General features: G+C 40.6%; 1 protein-coding gene across 1 annotated transcript in view; it reads left to right on the forward strand.

Annotated features, from left to right (window-relative positions):
* smarca2 (SWI/SNF related, matrix associated, actin dependent regulator of chromatin, subfamily a, member 2) overlaps positions 1–18,988 on the forward strand; it is a 67,661-nt gene that overhangs the window by 10,267 nt on the left and 38,406 nt on the right. Inside the window, exons 8-16 of the mRNA XM_050051808.1 lie at positions 607–780; positions 1,497–1,670; positions 2,602–2,772; positions 3,718–3,768; positions 6,460–6,590; positions 9,330–9,387; positions 9,646–9,743; positions 11,838–11,985; positions 15,442–15,605. Of these exons, the coding sequence (XP_049907765.1) occupies positions 607–780; positions 1,497–1,670; positions 2,602–2,772; positions 3,718–3,768; positions 6,460–6,590; positions 9,330–9,387; positions 9,646–9,743; positions 11,838–11,985; positions 15,442–15,605 (1,169 nt within the window). The remainder of the gene's footprint in view (positions 1–606; positions 781–1,496; positions 1,671–2,601; positions 2,773–3,717; positions 3,769–6,459; positions 6,591–9,329; positions 9,388–9,645; positions 9,744–11,837; positions 11,986–15,441; positions 15,606–18,988) is intronic.

Consider the following 18,988-nt stretch of genomic DNA (forward strand, 5'->3'; position numbering starts at 1 on the left):
AGCCACTGCTGCTGTGTTATCTTGTGCTAACCAGGCAGAGAGAGCAGAAGAGCAGCTCCCAGGAAATGTCCTTCAGCACTGCTTCAAATGGCAGCAACAGTGCATCGTCAGCGATGAGCTTTTGCTTCCTGCCCCTTCCATCCATCCCAATAGATTCTAATTCTGTGGGAAACACTCAATGCTCATAACAATAGGCTCCAATTCTGAGACAGCATCGCAACTGTTTTTGCAAATAATAATAGTATGATAATGCCAAAAAATTCTGCAACATGCGTCGCTATTTTTTAGAAAAGATGCTGTGAAATCAGGCATTTCAGAACGGCCTTGAAATCCTGGAGGGACCATTAATAGACATTCAGTTGGATCTCGTTTTGTTTTTTACCTTTGAGCACCTCAAGATTTGTTTAACGTTCTTATGAAATTCACCAGCACCTCCACAACCCTATATAACTTACCCTAAATGACTTTCAAGTTGTCAAGTGAACACATCAGGCCTTTAAAACATGTTATGTCTCATAAGCTGAAGTTTTGATGCATTATTTTCAGTTCAAGTTTACATGTACAGTTTTGACATCATTGATATACCAAACCTATGCACATCTCCAGCTGAGACAGGATGTGGTGGCATGTATGAGGCGAGACACGACCCTGGAGACGGCCCTCAACTCAAAGGCTTACAGACGCAGCAAGCGGCAGACGCTGAGGGAGGCCCGCATGACCGAGAAGCTGGAGAAGCAGCAGAAGCTCGAGCAGGAGAAGAAGCGCAGACAGAAACATCAGGTGACCCAAACTAAAGTGTTTATAATAAAGTTCAGAGAAGTACATTGTTTTTTCTTTGTTTTTCTTTAAAGATTATTTTTCTGGGCTTTTGCCTTTAATGGATAGGACAGTGTGTGAAATGGGGAGACAGAGAGAGAGAGCGGGGACTGACACACAGCAAAGGGTCGTAGGTCAGACTCGCCGACACTATCCACTACGCTACCGACGCCCCCAGAGAAGTACATTGTGTCAGAGCTGGTTTTAAAGTTTAAGAACAAAATTGGTCAAGTGTAGACTTATGTATTGAACCAGTGCAGCAGCAGCACTGTTTTCCTACATGTGTTTTTCCAGTCGTTGAATTCGTCAATAAGACCATTACAATAAGAGCTGTCATTATAACTGACAGTCGATACAAAATACAATTGTGAATCACTTTTACTTTGTGCTTATCTGTAGAGAAAACTTCGTTACTTTCAACAAATGTTTTCATCAAGCTGCGACTGAAAAGTCAGGATGAAGGAAATAAAGCAATGAACAGACATCAGTGGTCTGCTTGGTGAAAGTCAAAACAAAATTTAACAATGTCAGAAGATGAAGGCTTGCAACAGTCCCACGTTACGAAATTAATTTGTCGAAAGTGGAGAACAAAACTGACAAAGAAAGTGAAGTGTGGCAACACACCTGTAATTATTAAAATAGGCTTTTGACTTCAACAAGTTTTTTGACATGTTTTTCAGGAGTATCTCAACAGTATCCTTCAGCATGCTAAAGACTTCAAAGAGTATCACCGCTCAGTGTCTGGCAAAATGCAGAAACTCACCAGAGCCATCGCCACCTGGCACACCAACACAGAGCGGGAACAGAAGAAGGAGACTGAGAGAATCGAGAAGGAGAGGATGAGGAGACTGATGGTAAGAGTTGGAAAATCAAAATACATATTATATCACACCTTTTAGAAGTAAATATATGACATTTCAAACAAAACAGCCACTGCAGGTGGGGTTGGGGGGGGGGCATGAACTTTTTTTGGCTTCTGAAGGGGGGTGTGACAGACAAAGTAGAACCACTGGGTTGGATACACCACTGAAGGACCGTCATCAGAGCCACACTCCTCCCAGTCAGTTCAACACCTGCACTATTAGCACGAGCTAACACAGCAGCAGTGGATAGCATCCAACACCAAGCCGTCAAACAGTCCCAAAAATTCACACCACTACTGAAATGGCTTAAGTCTAACTCTCACCAACTGTCTTGCGGCAGAGCTAACACTCCTGCAGCATTAGTCTCCTGGTTTCTCATGATAAATAGAGTGAGAACGACAGTGGGACCGGGAGGTGCGGAGCAATACACTGCATGCAACTCTACAATGAAAGGGAAGTTGGACGGCGATGATTCTATATGTTGAACGAATACTCACTCAAGTTGAGTTCTCATGCCCGCCCCTAATTCATGTCTGAGAACTGTCACGTTGCAAATACAATGTGAACAATTGATGGACAGTATGCAGGACTTCTTTGGGATTGGAGTTGTGTAATAGAGTTAATAGAATTAATAGAGACTAATAAGTCATGATTGTGACAAGCAGAAATCATTTATGTGTATGGGTGTCTGGCCAATAAGTAATCCATTTAATAAGCTTAGCATTTGTACCAACACTGGTCTGGTGTATTGGATTGATGTATTAGCACACCAGAGCTGCTGTAGTTATATAAAGTGCAGCCTAAGTGGGTTTGAATGAATATGATCAAGCTGTAGATAATATTTTTTTGTAGTTGTTTTTTTTTTCAGGAAGATCTTGTCCTCTTTCACCATTAACCTCCTTTCACCATCCCCCCAACTCAGGCAGAAGATGAGGAAGGCTACCGAAAACTCATCGACCAAAAGAAAGACAAGCGTCTGGCCTACTTGCTGCAGCAGACGGATGAATATGTGGCCAACCTCACCACCCTGGTGCATGAACACAAAGCTGCCCAAGCTGCCAAGGAGAAGAAAAGGAGGAAGAAGAAAAAGAAGGTAGGCAGAGAAACGGCCAGGTGGTGGTTATTCACAGGATGTTGCTTTGTGCTGATGGACATCAAATTTGTGTTCAGCTAGTTGGTGAAAAGCTAGGTTTTACTCCAAGGTTTTTGCTTTATATTGCTCTTATTCTGTACTTTCACCTTCAACACCTTCTGGCCTCTTTACCTTGTGTGTGGCACTCGACATCAAAGCGTTTTTTTCCTACAGAAGACGGAAACTTTTGAAATGGTTTGAAAATATATACTTTCAATGCTCATGCCTTTTCAGTGTCGCTGTCCTTACATAAAGTCAATCCCACTGTCCCAAGGAGCAGTGGTTCACTGTGAATCACACCTTCTGATCACATTAATCTCATGGTTCATTATTTTGTTAATTTCAAGCCTCTTCCAGAATGGCAATGTGGTTATCATAAGGATCCCATTACCTCCTTGTGATTTAGAGCATTAAGACGGTCTCAAACTCAGCGACATTGTGGGCTGGGAGCACATGCTACTCAACATAATTTCAAACCTTCTGTCAGAGAGGCTGAACTAATCAGTGAACTCATCTGGCATTGTCTCTGACTGGAACGAACACCTGCAGACCCTTAGGCGCTCATGACACCCGTGTCTGAGATCCCTGACGCTGATGTTAGCCATTTGAAGAGGCTCTTTGTGATACCACATACCGTGTCACCTCAGTCGAGCTTGTGAGAGGATGATGACGATCCTGGAAAAAGCACTAAAAGAAAAATAACACAAAATACCTCACATGACCCTTGATAATGCTGCTGGAGTGCACTTCCATGCTCTTTAACGGAGTAATGGAGGAAACTATGCCTTTATAGAGCCACCATTCCTGAGTGATTACATAATGCTGGTGCTGGCTGTACTTCAAACATATTCTAATGTTATTAGCAATGGGATGTCAGCATAATGGGTTTCTGTGTTTGATGTTTAGAAGTTGGACGGAGATGGTGAAGGTCCCAGTGCCATTGGACCTGATGGAGAGGTGAGTTGCAGAGCCTTAAGTTGTTATACTTTCTTCTTTTTGTTGTAGTTTTATGTTTAAGTTCTTTATTTATTATATGCACAACAATTCCAATGAACCAATTAAATGCTTTGTTTTGTGACTGCCTATGTCATTTAAGCTAGATGGTCAAATGGCCACACACATGGTTATTATGTCCCCACTCTCGCTAGCAAACCTGCTAGTCATGTAAGCGGTTGTGTTGGTGCAGCTGGTGATATTACTGTAAGCAGAATTCAACACATGTCCGTTCATAAGGTAGAGCAATGGATGGTCACGCAACACGTAGTCCAACTCTTTGTAAAATAGAGCATTAACTCTTAACCACTATGTCCTGCATTGATGACATAGTTTCTGTTGGAGATGCATTTGCATTTACACTACAATAAATATTTGTCGAATGTGTCCCAGACCATCTCAGCAAAGTGGTTTGAATGATCGTATCACAATGCGTCTTGGTGGACTCTACATCCGAAATGTATGTTAATACCAGGTATAAACACAGAGCGGCCGCAGGTCCTTAGAAAGTCTTAAAATGTCACATTGACTAATAAAAGGCCTTAAAAAGTATTAAATTGTCTTAAAATTTAGATTGAATTGGTCTTAAAAGTGTTTTAGTCACATCACTGATTTAATTTTTGGTGTTGGTGCAATAGGAAACATAATTTTAACAGGAGCGAAACACTATCTGACGGGGTACCAGACTTCGACGCAACACCTGTGTGCGCGCAATGCCCCTATTTTATTCATTTAAAGGGGTATTAAAAGGGTCTTAAAAAGTCTTAAATTTAGCTTTTTTTATACCTGTAGACACCCTGAAACAGGCTCTACGATATTAAAATTTAACAGTACAGAACTTAAAGTACAGGAAGAAAATATAATATATATTAAACAGAATAAAATACAATATAAGTATTTGATAAATAGTTTGTAGTAGTCACGAACAGAGCAAGAAGAGCGAGCGTATTGGACTAACATTCATCAGGGTGACAACACTTCACCAAATGGATGATAATGTTGCTCCTTCGCTGCTGGATATGTTAATAAGAAATTGTTTGCTAATGAGTTCGCCTTATCAGGTTAAAAGGTGATAAAAAAGTCCCCAATGACCAAAAAAACATTCATCAGTCATTAAAATTAACATTTCTGCCTGATATACTAATCATAGTAATTTTGTCCTGTGGTGTTTGAGGATATTTAACTTACAAGCGGATCTTGTTACGCTGATATTCACTGCTCTGCTGCTTTTCCTGAGACATGTATTACAGCTGCTGTGAAACCAAACCTGCACTTTACCTCTGTCTTCCCAGTGTGCTGTGGCAGAAATGAAAAACATGCGATTAAACAGTAATTATCCTTTCAGAGGCAAACTGCACCCAAACTGATAGTACAACCACAGCAAATCGTACCTCCTATAAATAATGCAACAAACAAATGCAAATCTTCAGTGTTTGCTCTACCTCTCAGCTTCCCTCAGCTTTTAATTGCGCTTCCCCTCCTTTGTCTCCGGGTCAGAAATGGATACGCTGAGGCCTGGATGGCCCATCTTGGCAGAAACACTCATTAATGCACCAATGGTTTTTTATGTTCAAAGGGGTCTGTGGAAGTCCCACAATGTTGGATTCTAATGAAGGAGGTGATGATGGGTTTAGAGCTGGGATTTATTATCCCTCCAAGTATCATTTAAAACAATGAGTTAGTGAAGCAGGACCAGAACGTCAAGTTCTGTTGATCTGAATTGCAATACAGACAGAAATGCAGGCCATTGTGCAGATAATTTCAATTTTATCTGCATACAGATGCCATTTTCAGTTGAGGTCAGGTTTATATCTATTAGGAACTGGCATTTGCCTGTATTTTCATATTTTCACACTGTCATCATTACCAGAGATCGTCAAGGGATTATCCTATCGCCTCTGGCAGCAGATGGTGATAGCTTTGTCTGTGATCATTAAGGTTCAAAGAGACCGTCTCCCACACTGCTCCCCTCATTTTCTATCTGTCTTTCTCTAATCACAAACAAGAGGAGCTAGTTTTGCTGTTGAGACGGTGTCAATAATAAATGAGATAAGGAATTAGGGGTATTTTTTATAAGTAAACTCAATAATTTCAGGCATATAAATACATTCACGTGTTAATTTCAAGCTTCACATGCAGGGAAATCTGGCAAAGATAGACCCGGTGTGTGAAGTTTGTGGGGCTTGTGGGATGCAGAGCAAAAGTTTGGCGAAGAGGCATATGGAGTAGGGAGATGTGAGGTTTTGTTAAATGGCACAGCGCATCTCTGAGGAATGGTAGATAAAAAGGGATAGCATGCCACTCTCCTATACACATCCCCTGTAAATTCACAGAAGGGAGCAGATTTAAGATCTTATTTTCTAAATGTCCCTTATCTGTAATGGCAGGGAAAATTGCAATTGCTGATCGTTTCGTCCATTAATTATGGTCGATCTACCTGCCAATATCTAAATCAGTTTATGTGTATGTGCCTTTATATCATCATCATCAGATTTTTAACAAACTATGCCACACCCTGAGAACGTATTTAGAAAATTGAGGGGTTTTGTTCTGTTCAAAAGTTCATAACATTAACATTTGTTTAAATTGCTCCAACATGAGTTAATTTTTATCTGTCACACTTTTCCCCTCTGTGTGGTTGTGTTTGTCCCGCAGCCCATGGATGAGAGCAGCCAAATGAGTGAGCTGCCAGTCAAAGTGATTCAGACAGAGACTGGGAAAGTTTTGCAGGGAACGGATGCTCCCAAATCCAGCCAACTGGAGGCCTGGCTCGAGATGAACCCTGGGTGAGATGGCACATTACTGCCTAGAACTGTTGTCAACCTCTGACATCCCTCTGATATTAAAGCGGTTATTTTTGTCTTTTGGAAAATGCTTATGGGTGAATTTTCGGAGTGTCTGTGGGTTTTTTTCTGTGCAGCCATGTAGGCTGTCACCGTTTATGCAAACTATAGTTGTTTTACTGAACATCAAATCAGTCTTATTGATGACAGGAACAAAATGCTGTTGTTTGCCAAAGGATTTCCTGTCAGTGTCACATGCCATGCACCACAGTCACATCAGAAACACAAAGAACACAGCTGTTTCATAAAGTGCTGCACCCATCAAGTATAATCAGTTAGAAAACACAATAACAAATTCACCACCTCTACGAGATGGGGATTTTTTTTTCTATTACTCAGAACTATAATGATGCTGCAGAGTCATGGTTTGTCAGTGCGTAATGTCGAGCAATGGCATCATTCAGTTTATTTGTGCCCATTGCAGTTTGTGTTCAGATATGCAAATCCTACTTTATCAGACATAAACCAAACCACAGGTAGTGTTGCTTTCGTCAACGAAAAGTATGACTAAATATCGTCGTCAATGAACCTTTATCACATGACGAAAACGAGACGAGACGCAACGTAAATGGTGGTCATGTGACCATAACTATAATTAAATATATAATGCAATATTGTTGACGAATAAAAACGAGACTAAATGTGGTTTACAAAATAAAACCTCTGCTAAAATGTCTCTTCATTTTCGTTGACCAAAACGAGATGAGACGAAATAACGTTATAATGTTTAGTCGCGTTATTATTATTATTATTATTTTGCAGTATTTCTGTGTCCTAGGCTGTGCGTCACACTGCGCAGACGGATTACAGCCGTGACGATATACAGTACAACATCACTCGCTCTCATGTGATATTGCTTTTATACAACAGTTCAACAACAGCTTAAACAGCAATGCTGAGTAAGGAAATGTTAACAAAAGGTAATGAAATAAAAGTATGTTATGTAGCTCCGCGTTCCCCCAGTCTGTTGCCAGGCAACGCAGCACACACGCCAGGAACTCACAAGCTACTTTGTATTTACATAGATCTGCAACTGTGTAACTTCGTCCAGTTCGGCTGATGAAACGTTGACAAACCTGGATGTTGGCACAGCTGGATTCAGCTTCCACTCTCCCTCATCCTCATCAGTACCTCATCAGATGATCATTGATAATTCCTGACCGTGTTCGCTTCATTTTTGCTCCTCTCCAGTTTGTCGAGGTCGGCTGATGTTACACAAACACACCTGGAGGTCTGCACAGAAGAGTCCTGGCTTTGCTTTTCCTCGTCCTCTCCTGACGACCTCTCATAATTTAATTCATATGTAATTTTGGGGAAAATATCCATCTTCTTGGTGTAACGCTATAGTGTCCGTTTGCGTCAATGTAGCCAGTGTGACAGTTGGCTAGTTAACGGTTGTATTTATATTTATTACACGGCTCTATTAAATGCTGTATTCTGATTGGTCAGTCGTGGCATTCAGTCTGATAATACTGTGTAATGACTGTTGCTATGTAGCCCAGCGTTGCTAGGGACGCTTCCCTGACAAGGAGATTCAGCCGTTGCCGGCAGGGCAGGGTGCGCGTTGGGGTTCTATTCTCCTGTCGGGAGTTATTTTCCCAGTATTCAACGGCTCATTATACATTATCCCTTACTTATAACACCTGTGAGCGGAGTGATTTTACTGTTACGAGTCCCAGTGATGTTATACTCTATATCAGTACTCACAGAATGCCTCTCGTCCAATCAAATTACTCGGTCGGAACTAACTGTTGTATAAATAAATATATATTTAGCTCTAACTAGGAGCTAATTTAGAGAAGGAAATTTTGGTTTGGTTATACTATACTAGGTACTTATACTATATTGACTGGGTATAATAGAATTGCATTACTAAAAAGAGACTAAAATACAATTTTCATTGACTAAAACTAGACTAAAATGTCATCAGTTTTCGTTGACTAAAACGAGACGAAAATAGTCATGGATTATTCTGACTAAAATAAGACTAAAATGCTCAGACTTTTAGTTGACTGAAACTTGACTAGACAAAAAAGAGTATGACAGTTTGACACAAAGACTAGACTAAAACTAAAATTAAAACAGTCCGCCAAAAACAACACCAACCACAGGGACATTATAGCACCAGATGTATCACCAGATTCAGCTGCACACTGCTCGAATCCCATTTTGTATAAGCTGGTCATTGTTGTTGAACTGTTTTGATGACAGTCATGAGATCAGGATCTCATCTAAAAGGTAACTCTTTGAAGAAGTAGTCAAAAGGTTTGCTACACAGAAGACATCACAGTGGATCGTCTCGTGTGAAAATAACACGCTCCTTTGATTGCGATTAATACGGCTCACTCAGGCTTGATAAGATGCCTGTACCTGCAGCCACAAGCGTATTTTCACAGTTTATTGATTTTCTTTTTTTTTAGATAGGCAGTTGTTTTTGCATGCATACTGTAATCTTTAAGATGTTTATGAGGATAAGATTGTGAAGCTTTGAGTTTTGTCATGGCTGAGCTTCAACCAGAGGCCATCCCAAATGAATTACCAAACCCCCTTTCTGTCTGTTGTTGGGGGCTGCTGCTTGTTAATTCTGCTCAATGTGTTTGTTATTTTCACATTTGACAGACAGAAAACAAATTTAGTAACTGTACTTTTTCTTTCTGTTGCTTCCCCTCCTTTAATAACCAGGTATGAGGTCGCCCCACGGTCAGACAGTGAGGAGAGCGGCTCAGAGTTTGAGGAGGAGGTCAGTGACTTTCTCGATAATGAACTCCCACAGAGGAGGATTTCAGATCAGCCTACCTCACCTGCACTTCTTCAAATCATGCAAATGTTAATAAACTGGATGGAAGCTGCATCTCAGTCACACTAAACACACATATCAAAATCCACCAGGGGGCTGTAGCTGTATGCACTTCAGTAATGTTATCATCAGAGCTACTTGTGCTGTTATTGTTATGTTGAGCATGCTCTCAGTCATGTGTCATCAACTTTGCCTTGTAAGGAGGAAGAGGAGGGGGCCAAGCCAGAAACAGAGGAGAAGAAGATAATCGATCCCAATGAAGATGAAGTGCCTGGGGCGGCTGCGAAGGATATTATCGAGTAATGTATCATATGTATTATACCTCACATGATCTCAGTGTAATGTAGTGCTGTGGATGGAGGCAGCAGTAAAACATGTTTTAGCTGCCTAAAAGAATCAGTATCAGTTTCAGTGGATGCTATATGTAGAATATTTTCACAACTTTACCTTGCCCGTCAGACAGCACTTTCTGGTGGAGATTTGAAGCCCTTATCTTTGGTCTCTTCAAAGCCAGACTCTTTTGATAACAAGACTAGGTCAAAACTAATTGCATGGCTGGACCATGTATAAAATGCAAGATGGCTTTTAATCTGAAACGAGGACTTTTAATTTGAAACAGAGTAACTGTAAAAGTAGACTTTTACTTTTAGTAGATACTGCAGCTGTCCTTAAAAAGTACGTTCTGTTGCTTGCAGTATGCACACAATCGGTACACACTACTGTCACATAATGTCACGCCTTGAACTTTGACCCTCTTACTTATATATCCGTTACCTTGGAGATACAATAAATGCCTCTCATCAAGTTTGCCAGAGACAGAGATGAACCCAGACAGCTCTGATGTTACTTTGCAATGTATGTAGTATGTAGTTTAACATCTGACAGCTGTCAGTCAGCTGTCAAGCTGCTGTCAGCAAGCTGTCAAACTATCATCTGTTTGCAGCTCAGCTGATGTGGGGTGTTGTCTGCTGTGCAGAGGAATATGGGTCAGATTAGCCAGAAAAGCACGCTGGCTTGTATACTGCAAAATCGGACTGGATGTAGTAAAACACCCTGGTATTTTTTAGCATACTGCATTTGACATACTACGTACCAGGACACACTAAATATTTTTCTGGCATACTATGTAGTATGGTAGTATGGGTATTGGAACGCACAGATAGTATCTTGATTTGAAACAGGAAGTGGCCGGCATTTACCCAGCCGTCATCAGTCACTCTGACCAGTGGTGCAACTTCATCACTCACTCACCCACTGACTTTCGTGTATACAGAGGCTGGCCTCTAACCTGGAAATCCAGATTCCCCGCCCCTAGCAAATTCGAATTTGCACTGCACGGGAATCTGGCCCTGACGAGCAGAGCCCGTTGGTTGCAAATCGGACCAATCAGATCAGTCTATCTGACAGAGGCAGGCTCTGGGCGGGTGCAACATGATGACGACAGCGCTGCGCTGTAGGAGTCGAAAAGTAAACAGCCAAGATGGCAGCTGCCAAAGGGCCGCGTCCATTCAATTTAGCTTTGGAAGAAACGCTAAGCCAACTACACTTATCTTTTTCCTTGAGAGAGGAACAGAAGACTGCCCTACAAGCCTTCGCTTCCAGGAAGGACGTTTTTGCTGTTTTACCGACAGGTTACGGCAAAAGTATAATATATCAGTTAGCCCCACTGGTCGACAAACAAATGGGGCTTAGGGCAATGAATACGTCACCTTGTTTTTTGCTCTGATTGGCTATCGTGCTATCCAATTGCGTGTGGCGGCATTTAATATGCCTCAGTTAGTGCCGCCCCTTGGGTAGGGAGAGTCTATCAGTGAGGGCCAGACTCAAAATCTTTCTAGATTTGAGTCTGGATTTCCAGGCTAGCTGGCCTCAACTATGCAGTTCAGTCTAAACGGTAATTTTACCTCGTGGAACACAGGAGTTGCAGGGCTACGACTGCCTTGATCAGTTTGTTTGTTGTATTGTGTGACTGTTGTTTAAAAGGGTTAGTTCAAATTCACCGATGTCACACAATAACACAAACAAACTAACTTCGTACAACCCAATTTCAAAAAACTTAGACATCTCCTTCAAACATTAAAAGTTGAAAACAGTTTTTTGGACTTGAAACAAAAAAAAGAATCTCCCTCTGGTTCTCTTAGCAGGAGCCTCACATGGGGTTAAGTCAGTCAAAATTTTAGACACAAAAAATGAAATAAAACATGAATAAATAAAACTTTGTCAGACTTTGTACTGAGTCTTGACTCCTCCAGAGGGGATTTAAGTGAAGAGCTCTCACTGAACTCCAGCTGAACTCAGGGTGTTAGACCTGGCCGCGACGCCTTGAAACTGATCATTAAAATCAAGTAAGAAGGGTTTCAAACACTCTTTTCTTTTACATCACACACAATCAGGACAGCCAAGCAAGATGTGGATGATGAGTACAGTGTTCCCACTGGACAAACCAGCTCCCAGTCTTACTATGGTGTGGCCCATGCTGTCATTGAGAGGGTGGAGAAGCAGTCGTCGCTGCTGATCAACGGCACTCTCAAACATTACCAGGTACGCACACGTACTAACATTCCCTCTTATTCTGTCGACAGGTTTTGCTGTTTTTATTGCTCACTGTGGAACATTTGTTGCAGTCATTTTATACTGATGATGTTTTTTTTTCCCACAGTGTATTTTAAATGAGTTTCAAATTGAAAGTTTATCACCTTTCTGCCAAACAACCTTTTTAGTACAAGAAGCAAATAAATTAACATTTTATTTTCACCTATCATTTTTCATTATTTTTATTCTGGCTTGGTTTTTTTTCTCAGCAAACATGAGTCATGAATGCATTGTGGAGCTTTCTCTCAAATCTTGGATTATGCTTTTTCCTTTAACTGATCACCAAGGACGGTTTTAAAAGTGGCAGCTGCATTTTACACACAACAGTCATTTAAGAAACAAACAAAAGCAATCCAGTTTCTGTTCATGAAATGGCAGTATATAAATACATACAAGTTTTAGAGAAGATTGTGTGCATCATGCAACAATCAGACTGTGTTCTGGGGTTTTGGAAGCGTTTCTTCCACCAGTAGGGAAATCCAAGATGTTGTTGGTGTAGTTAAATTTTGTTTGACCTCAGCAGAAGGAAATTTGTGAGCTCTACTTTTGGCTTGAGCAAACGGGGCTTCCCAACTGTTCTTGGACAGCTTGTCTTGGTCCTGGCTGCTGAATAGCCCAGCGCCTCCACCACCAGACAGTCTGGTTTGTCTTGATTAGCTTTGTGTGTTTAAATATTTATTTGCTGTGTTTGAACTTGCACAGTATGTGCTGTTGTGGACTTTTCTAATGAATTAATAATATTATGTTTAATGAGGATGTTCCATGTGAAACGGTCATTGACAGTATATAGTCAGGATAAGTAGCAAGTAAGTGAGAATCTCTTATTAACTTAGGCTTCGGCAGATTACACCCTTATGTTTCAAGACATGAAGAATACTTCAGCACAGAGCTGCAACTAATGATTATTTTCATTATCTATTCAAACTTAGGTTTACATTTTGTTCTCCTGTGTTTTATACTGGAATAAGTTTTGAAAAGGATCTTGTCATGGTCAGTGCAGACAGGAGGAAACATTACAGTGAGTGAAAACTCAGTCTAGTGACAGAGTTAACGGTGTTAGGCCCCTTTTATACGACAACGATTTCAACTGAAAACGGTAAACTTTAGTTGCGTTTTGGCCCATCACGGCAGCATCTCTGTTGTCATGTAAACTTGCAATATGCAGTTCCTCTGAAAACAGAGACTTTTCGCACATGTGCATTGCGGTTCCAGTCACTAGGCATGTCAACCGTCACAACAACAATGCCGAGCTCTGTTTGTGCTGCTCACCCTGTTGATTTGAAGTGAAGTGTAGATCTGTTACTGTAGCAACTCCACCTCGTCGTCCATCCAGACAAAGTTATCTGTGCATGCTTTTGCCAGTGTGTCTTCTTTGTTTTGTATACTTTATTCTCTACTCAGAATGCCATTACTCCAATATATCTTTACATAGCAAATAGTGTTTTGCTGCTTTATTAATGTTCTGAATGTCACAAACATCTCCCTTAATCCTTCCCAACGCCCAGTGTGACATCTTTGAATGCCTCTTATACTATTTTAGAAGCTGGAGCCAGGTAAGTATGTATGTACAGACATACCAAATATATCTGCTGCTTGGTAACTAAATGCTGAATCCCCGTGGTTACCTTTATAGAGAGCTGTTTGCTTGTAATGATGCTACCACATTGTTTTCTAGTGTGACACTATAATCTCGTCTTTGCTGTATCGACGACAGTGAAAGATAGTTTATGATGAGAGATACAGAGCTGACAGTTGGACGCAGCTAAAAGTTCTTTTCTTCTGAGTCAGATTGCAGTCCTAGCACTCCTCTGATTTATGATGTGCCAGACTTAAAATGAGATATTGTGGCAGCTCCTTGGGGAAATTGGAGAGATGTCAGCTGTACAATAATTGGATCAATGGTCTGCTGTACCAACAGCAGTCTGTGCAACAAGCTTGGATTTATTTTAGAGAAGTGTCACATGTAGGCCCTATTTCTTATTAATTTTACCCCCTACCAGCCCTTTTTTCTGTGGAATTAGCTCTGCTGTCCGGCAGTTCTTTAACTAACTTGCAGTCGGTAATTAGTTGGCAGTCACCTTCTCTGCTGTCAGTGCCTTGGTGCCTTTTCTTGTTTCTCTGTATTGTCTTTTGCTGATTGTTTTGTGGAAGCCACAGGCGAGGCACACAGCGGGTGACACAGTTGATATTTTGCCACCACGCTTGAATCGCTTGGGTTATAAAATACCAAAGTGGCAAAGCACATTTGCATAACAGCCATGAAAAGCATTAAATTACTTTGTGAGATGCATGCAAAGGTTTTATACTAGGACATGTAGAATGACAGAAGAAGCACATTAAAAGCCCACTTTTAATTATCTTCTGAGAGAGCTGGAATGATTATTCAACTGAAGTAGATGACTGCAGATTTGTTTTTCATATTTTGATGATCAAATGTAATTTTTCAAAGGCCAAACGGCCTCCGTTTTTAGCCTGTCAGTCGTGACGATTTGCTGTTTGTGAGAAAGTGAGAAAAGTAAGAAAGCACTGAACTGTTTTCCATGGTCATTTGATTGGTTCAGCAGAAAATGGAGATTGTTGTCAGTTGTTATGGTGACAGTACACGTCAGTGGGGCTCTAAAGTGTGTTACGCTCGTTAGTTTGAGAACTACGTTTTGGTTTACCGCTGCCTTTTAAGTGATCAGAGTGACATCTTTGCACAGCGAGTAGATGTAGTCATATTTTGCCAACGTTAGTGGCAACACTGGATGAATAACAACACTAAGATTATGTCTTTTACAATGAGTCAACAAGACAATTGAGCATGTCCTAGTCGGGTCAGTGAGAGAAAATTGGATGGCGTTTTCTGTTTAGTAAAGAAAATAGGTTTAAGAATATTTCCTTTCATTCATCGTTATAGTACTTTAACAAGTTAATTTTGTCAGTTGGTAATACTGTAGTGAAATCCACCAATTGTCAATTCCTCTGTAGCAGCAAAGCAACAGATGTAGTGCACAGAAGATTCCTCACCATGCTTGGTACTACTCCACTGCTTGTTTTGTTGTTACTGCAAAACCACCCCTCAGTGACTGCAATCTGCAGCAAGTCGGGTTGTTTATACAGAGGATTATACAGCAGTTAGCCAGTGACAGTGATTGCAATAGCAACCATACACATTACGTTCAGACGTTATCTACTTTTTTATACTTTAATGCCTTCCTGACAAACGACGGTATTAGTGTGCAGTGCTCTCTAACTCACTCACATTTTGCTTCCCTTGATAATATCCTTGAACACTTCCCAAATCGTTCTCTGTCTTTATCTCTTCATGGGTTTCTAATCATGTATGTGCTGCAGGAGAAGGTAAATGATGTTTTCTCTGCAGCTATCTTTTCAGGCATGCCTTTATCTCTGTGTGTTACTTAGATCCAGGGGCTGGAGTGGATGGTGTCCCTGTACAACAACAATCTAAACGGCATCCTGGCTGATGAAATGGGCCTCGGCAAAACCATCCAAACCATTGCCCTAATCACCTACCTGATGGAGCACAAGAGGATCAACGGTCCCTTTCTGATCATTGTTCCTCTCTCGTAAGTTACATCCATCACGGCTCTTATCTTGTAGCGCTGTGACACACTAAAATATTTCTAGTGAGACACCGATAAACACGGTTTTTAATATTACCCCAGGAAATTATTTCAGATTGAAGTACACCAACCTTATTAGCCTAAATCACAAAACAGAGTTGTAATGGAAAACAAGGGAGTCAGGAGTCCCACCCTTGATTAAGACACTGATGGACGTGTTTGCTCAAATTAAACTCAAGTTGTAGGCGTGCACACTCGTCTCTGCAGGGAGTGTTGAGTCAAAGTTAGCAGCAAACACAAACTGTCTCTAAAGCAGTAGGGAGCTACTGCTCTGCTCAGACGATGGTGGACCCACCATTGCTATCTTTTAGTATCAAATTATAAAATGCAAAAACTCAACAACTCCCGCGATGCATCCCATCATAGAAATAGCGGACACTAATGACCCTTCCGCTTTTCCCCAGCAACTGCTTTTGGGAAAAAGTATTTTCTAACATGAAACAGTTTGCCTGAGGTACCATTATTCCAAGGGGAAGAGAGTCCTCATTTTTAAAGCTTTTTTTTCTCATAGATATCAAACAATCCCTGCTATATTTCTGTAGCTTGTCCTTCTGTGACAGGTCCTTTCTCACTGGTCAGTATTGTTTTCTCTGACTGTTAGCATTGATGTCTGTTTGTACGTTGGTATGTTAGTTCTTGGCTGCTTGATGGGTGATTTGGTTGCCAATCTGTTTTTGCAGGAAAGACATCAGAAGACACTTTAAACCTGATTCTACTCGTAACAGTTTTTCTTTTGTGGAAGCAAAACATGTTACATGAGCCATTTAAAAACTCCTGCAGGTTTAACTTTGCTCCCCAAACACTTTTAGTGCTGACTTGCTCTGAAAGGCATCGTGTTAAACAGACACAGAAACCTGCTAGCCCAGCAACATTATTTCGTCAAGCAACTCGTAAGGCAACACTCTGTAGGAGCTTCAGCACAGTTTGGGCCGCATATTTTTGTTGGAGTCTGACCCGAACCCAACGTGGATTCTGTTTTTTATGTCTGAACCCGACCTGAGCCTGATACAATTAATGTAAAGTTACTGAAGCAGTTTGTCCCTGTAACACTGTTGTAGGTACCGTTGTTACTGCTTCCCTGTATACTGTGATCACACACTCTTCTTCAATCTTACTATTGGCATACGTCAAGTCTTCTCCACAAACTCTTCGTGAACTGTAACCACTGTTAGCTAAACTATTTCCATAATCCAACCACTAAGGTTTATTTTGAGTTATCATGGAGGACGGTGATAGCATCCACCGTAGATGGCTTCAGCGCTGTCCTCCTCTGTTCAACGCTACTTCTAGCAAAGGTAAACTTCCATTTGCTGCTGCTGCTGCTAGCTAGAAAGGCCAGAATGTCTTGAGCAAGTACTCCAAGCTTTGGGTAACATTTGGTGATGACTAATTCTGTTTGACGTCCTCCATTGTTAGCTAGCTACCTTTAACTCACATAAATATTCTCTGTCTGCATTATCCTGTTGTGTGTGTTTTGTCACATAAATATCAAACCTTAGCACTGAAAAGGAAGTAGCCCAACACAGACAGTAGGTCCATCCTTTTTAGGTCAAACCTGATCTGAACCCGAACATCATTTGTAGATAGTTGTCTGAACCCCACCTGTCGGGTGTGTTGGGCTCGGGTCGGGTATCCACACTTTAGTAGGAGCCTTTGTTACACTTTTTCCTCACTCCAGTTGAGTTCCTGTATACAATGTCACTCCACAAAAAAGTTGTCAAAAAGAATGATTCTGGTCAGTATGGTCAGCTGCTGCTTTCTGCTGTTTGGAGTGCACAAAATTAGCAAAACTTTTCAGCTGAAACAAGTTAAAAAAAAAAATGAAGGACACAATTAATTGTTACAAAACTTTATTAAAGTTTTTAAAGGTGATCCGTGTTTGGTCAAAATCGTCTTAACAACAATCCTTTGATGTCATTATTCTCCACCATCTGTTGGTTATTTCAAAAGCATGAGATGAAAATAGTGGGATCTCTTCAATCATTCATTTAAATGCGAAATGTGTGATTTCCCCTCGCTGTTTTTCTCACCACTAATCCCTTCAAATCAAACAAACACAAACCCCTCCGACCTTCATTTGGAAGCAGCAGGGGACAGCCTCTCCATAGTGGACCAGGGTGCAGTTGTTTGGAGTTTCAACCCCACAAAAAAAAAAAAAACAATATAATTGGGTTAATGCTCCTGGGTTTTCTTCAGCATCTTTAAACATGTTAGGTGAAAGCACACACATATATTTGTCTTTTGTAGAATTCAGGGAAAACTCTATGTTGTAATTCCCAATTTCACATTTCACCTAATTAGTATTTTCTTTTTCATGATAATTTACAACTGTGGGTGTTAAAGGATTAGAATTTAGAGTGGACTTTTTTTTTTTTTTTGCATAACACTTGTTTTTCATCATTACTTAGGGGTGCACTTCTTTTTGTAGTCACACTGAACACAGCAGAGGCTTAAATTAATGCCCAGGGCCACTGTGTTAAATGTTCTTTTTACTATGCACAGTAAACTAATGTGGAGGAAATCCTCAAACTCGCCCTTTTTCATTCGTAGCTGTGTGTTGGGAAGTTGAAGTTAATGAGCAGAGAGCCTGATGTGCCTGAGGGGCTGAGTTTTGAACAAAGCACTCGCATTGTGGGCTGCAATCCATTCAACCCTCTGGAAAGATAATGCACTTCACCACTGCGAGGGATTTTGTTTTCTTCTGATATTTATCCAGCAAATTATGTCTCAGCCTTGATGGGAGCCATTTTAATGAATACTTTGCCTCTTACTCCTCAAGTTCCTCCTCATCAATCAATCAATCAAACTTTATTATGTATTCATCCAGGTTAGGGCACATCAAAGTGCGGCACTCATGACGAACAAGCTGATAAAAAGACAAACAAATGAGATCATAAAAACAACAAAAAAGACAAAGCAATTTAACAATATGAGACCAGTGCACGCAAGACAATAAAAATAATGAAAATGTAATAAAATAGATTTTAAAGCTATAATGACAGTAGTAGAAATAGTAAAAGAGTGAAATAAAAACTTGAAGATATTAAAAAAGCAAAACAGGAATAAAAATGATGACAAATACGGTAAAGTAGATTTAAAAGCTATAATAATGATAATGATAATAATAGCAACTAGTCCATACCCATTGGTAGATTTGTCACCTTCTACCTATACCAATCCTCAATGCCTATGTGCAGTTTCACATAGATTGACCACGTCAGTGAGTAGGAAAACGTGGGACAGACAGAATGACTGACTGACAGAATGACACACTGACAGTTTCCGTGATTATGTACAGCATACCATACCATGACTTAGTCATACCA

The sequence above is a fragment of the Epinephelus moara genome, chromosome 8 (genome assembly GCF_006386435.1).
Source record: "Epinephelus moara isolate mb chromosome 8, YSFRI_EMoa_1.0, whole genome shotgun sequence".
Classification (NCBI taxonomy): Eukaryota; Metazoa; Chordata; class Actinopteri; order Perciformes; family Serranidae; genus Epinephelus; species Epinephelus moara.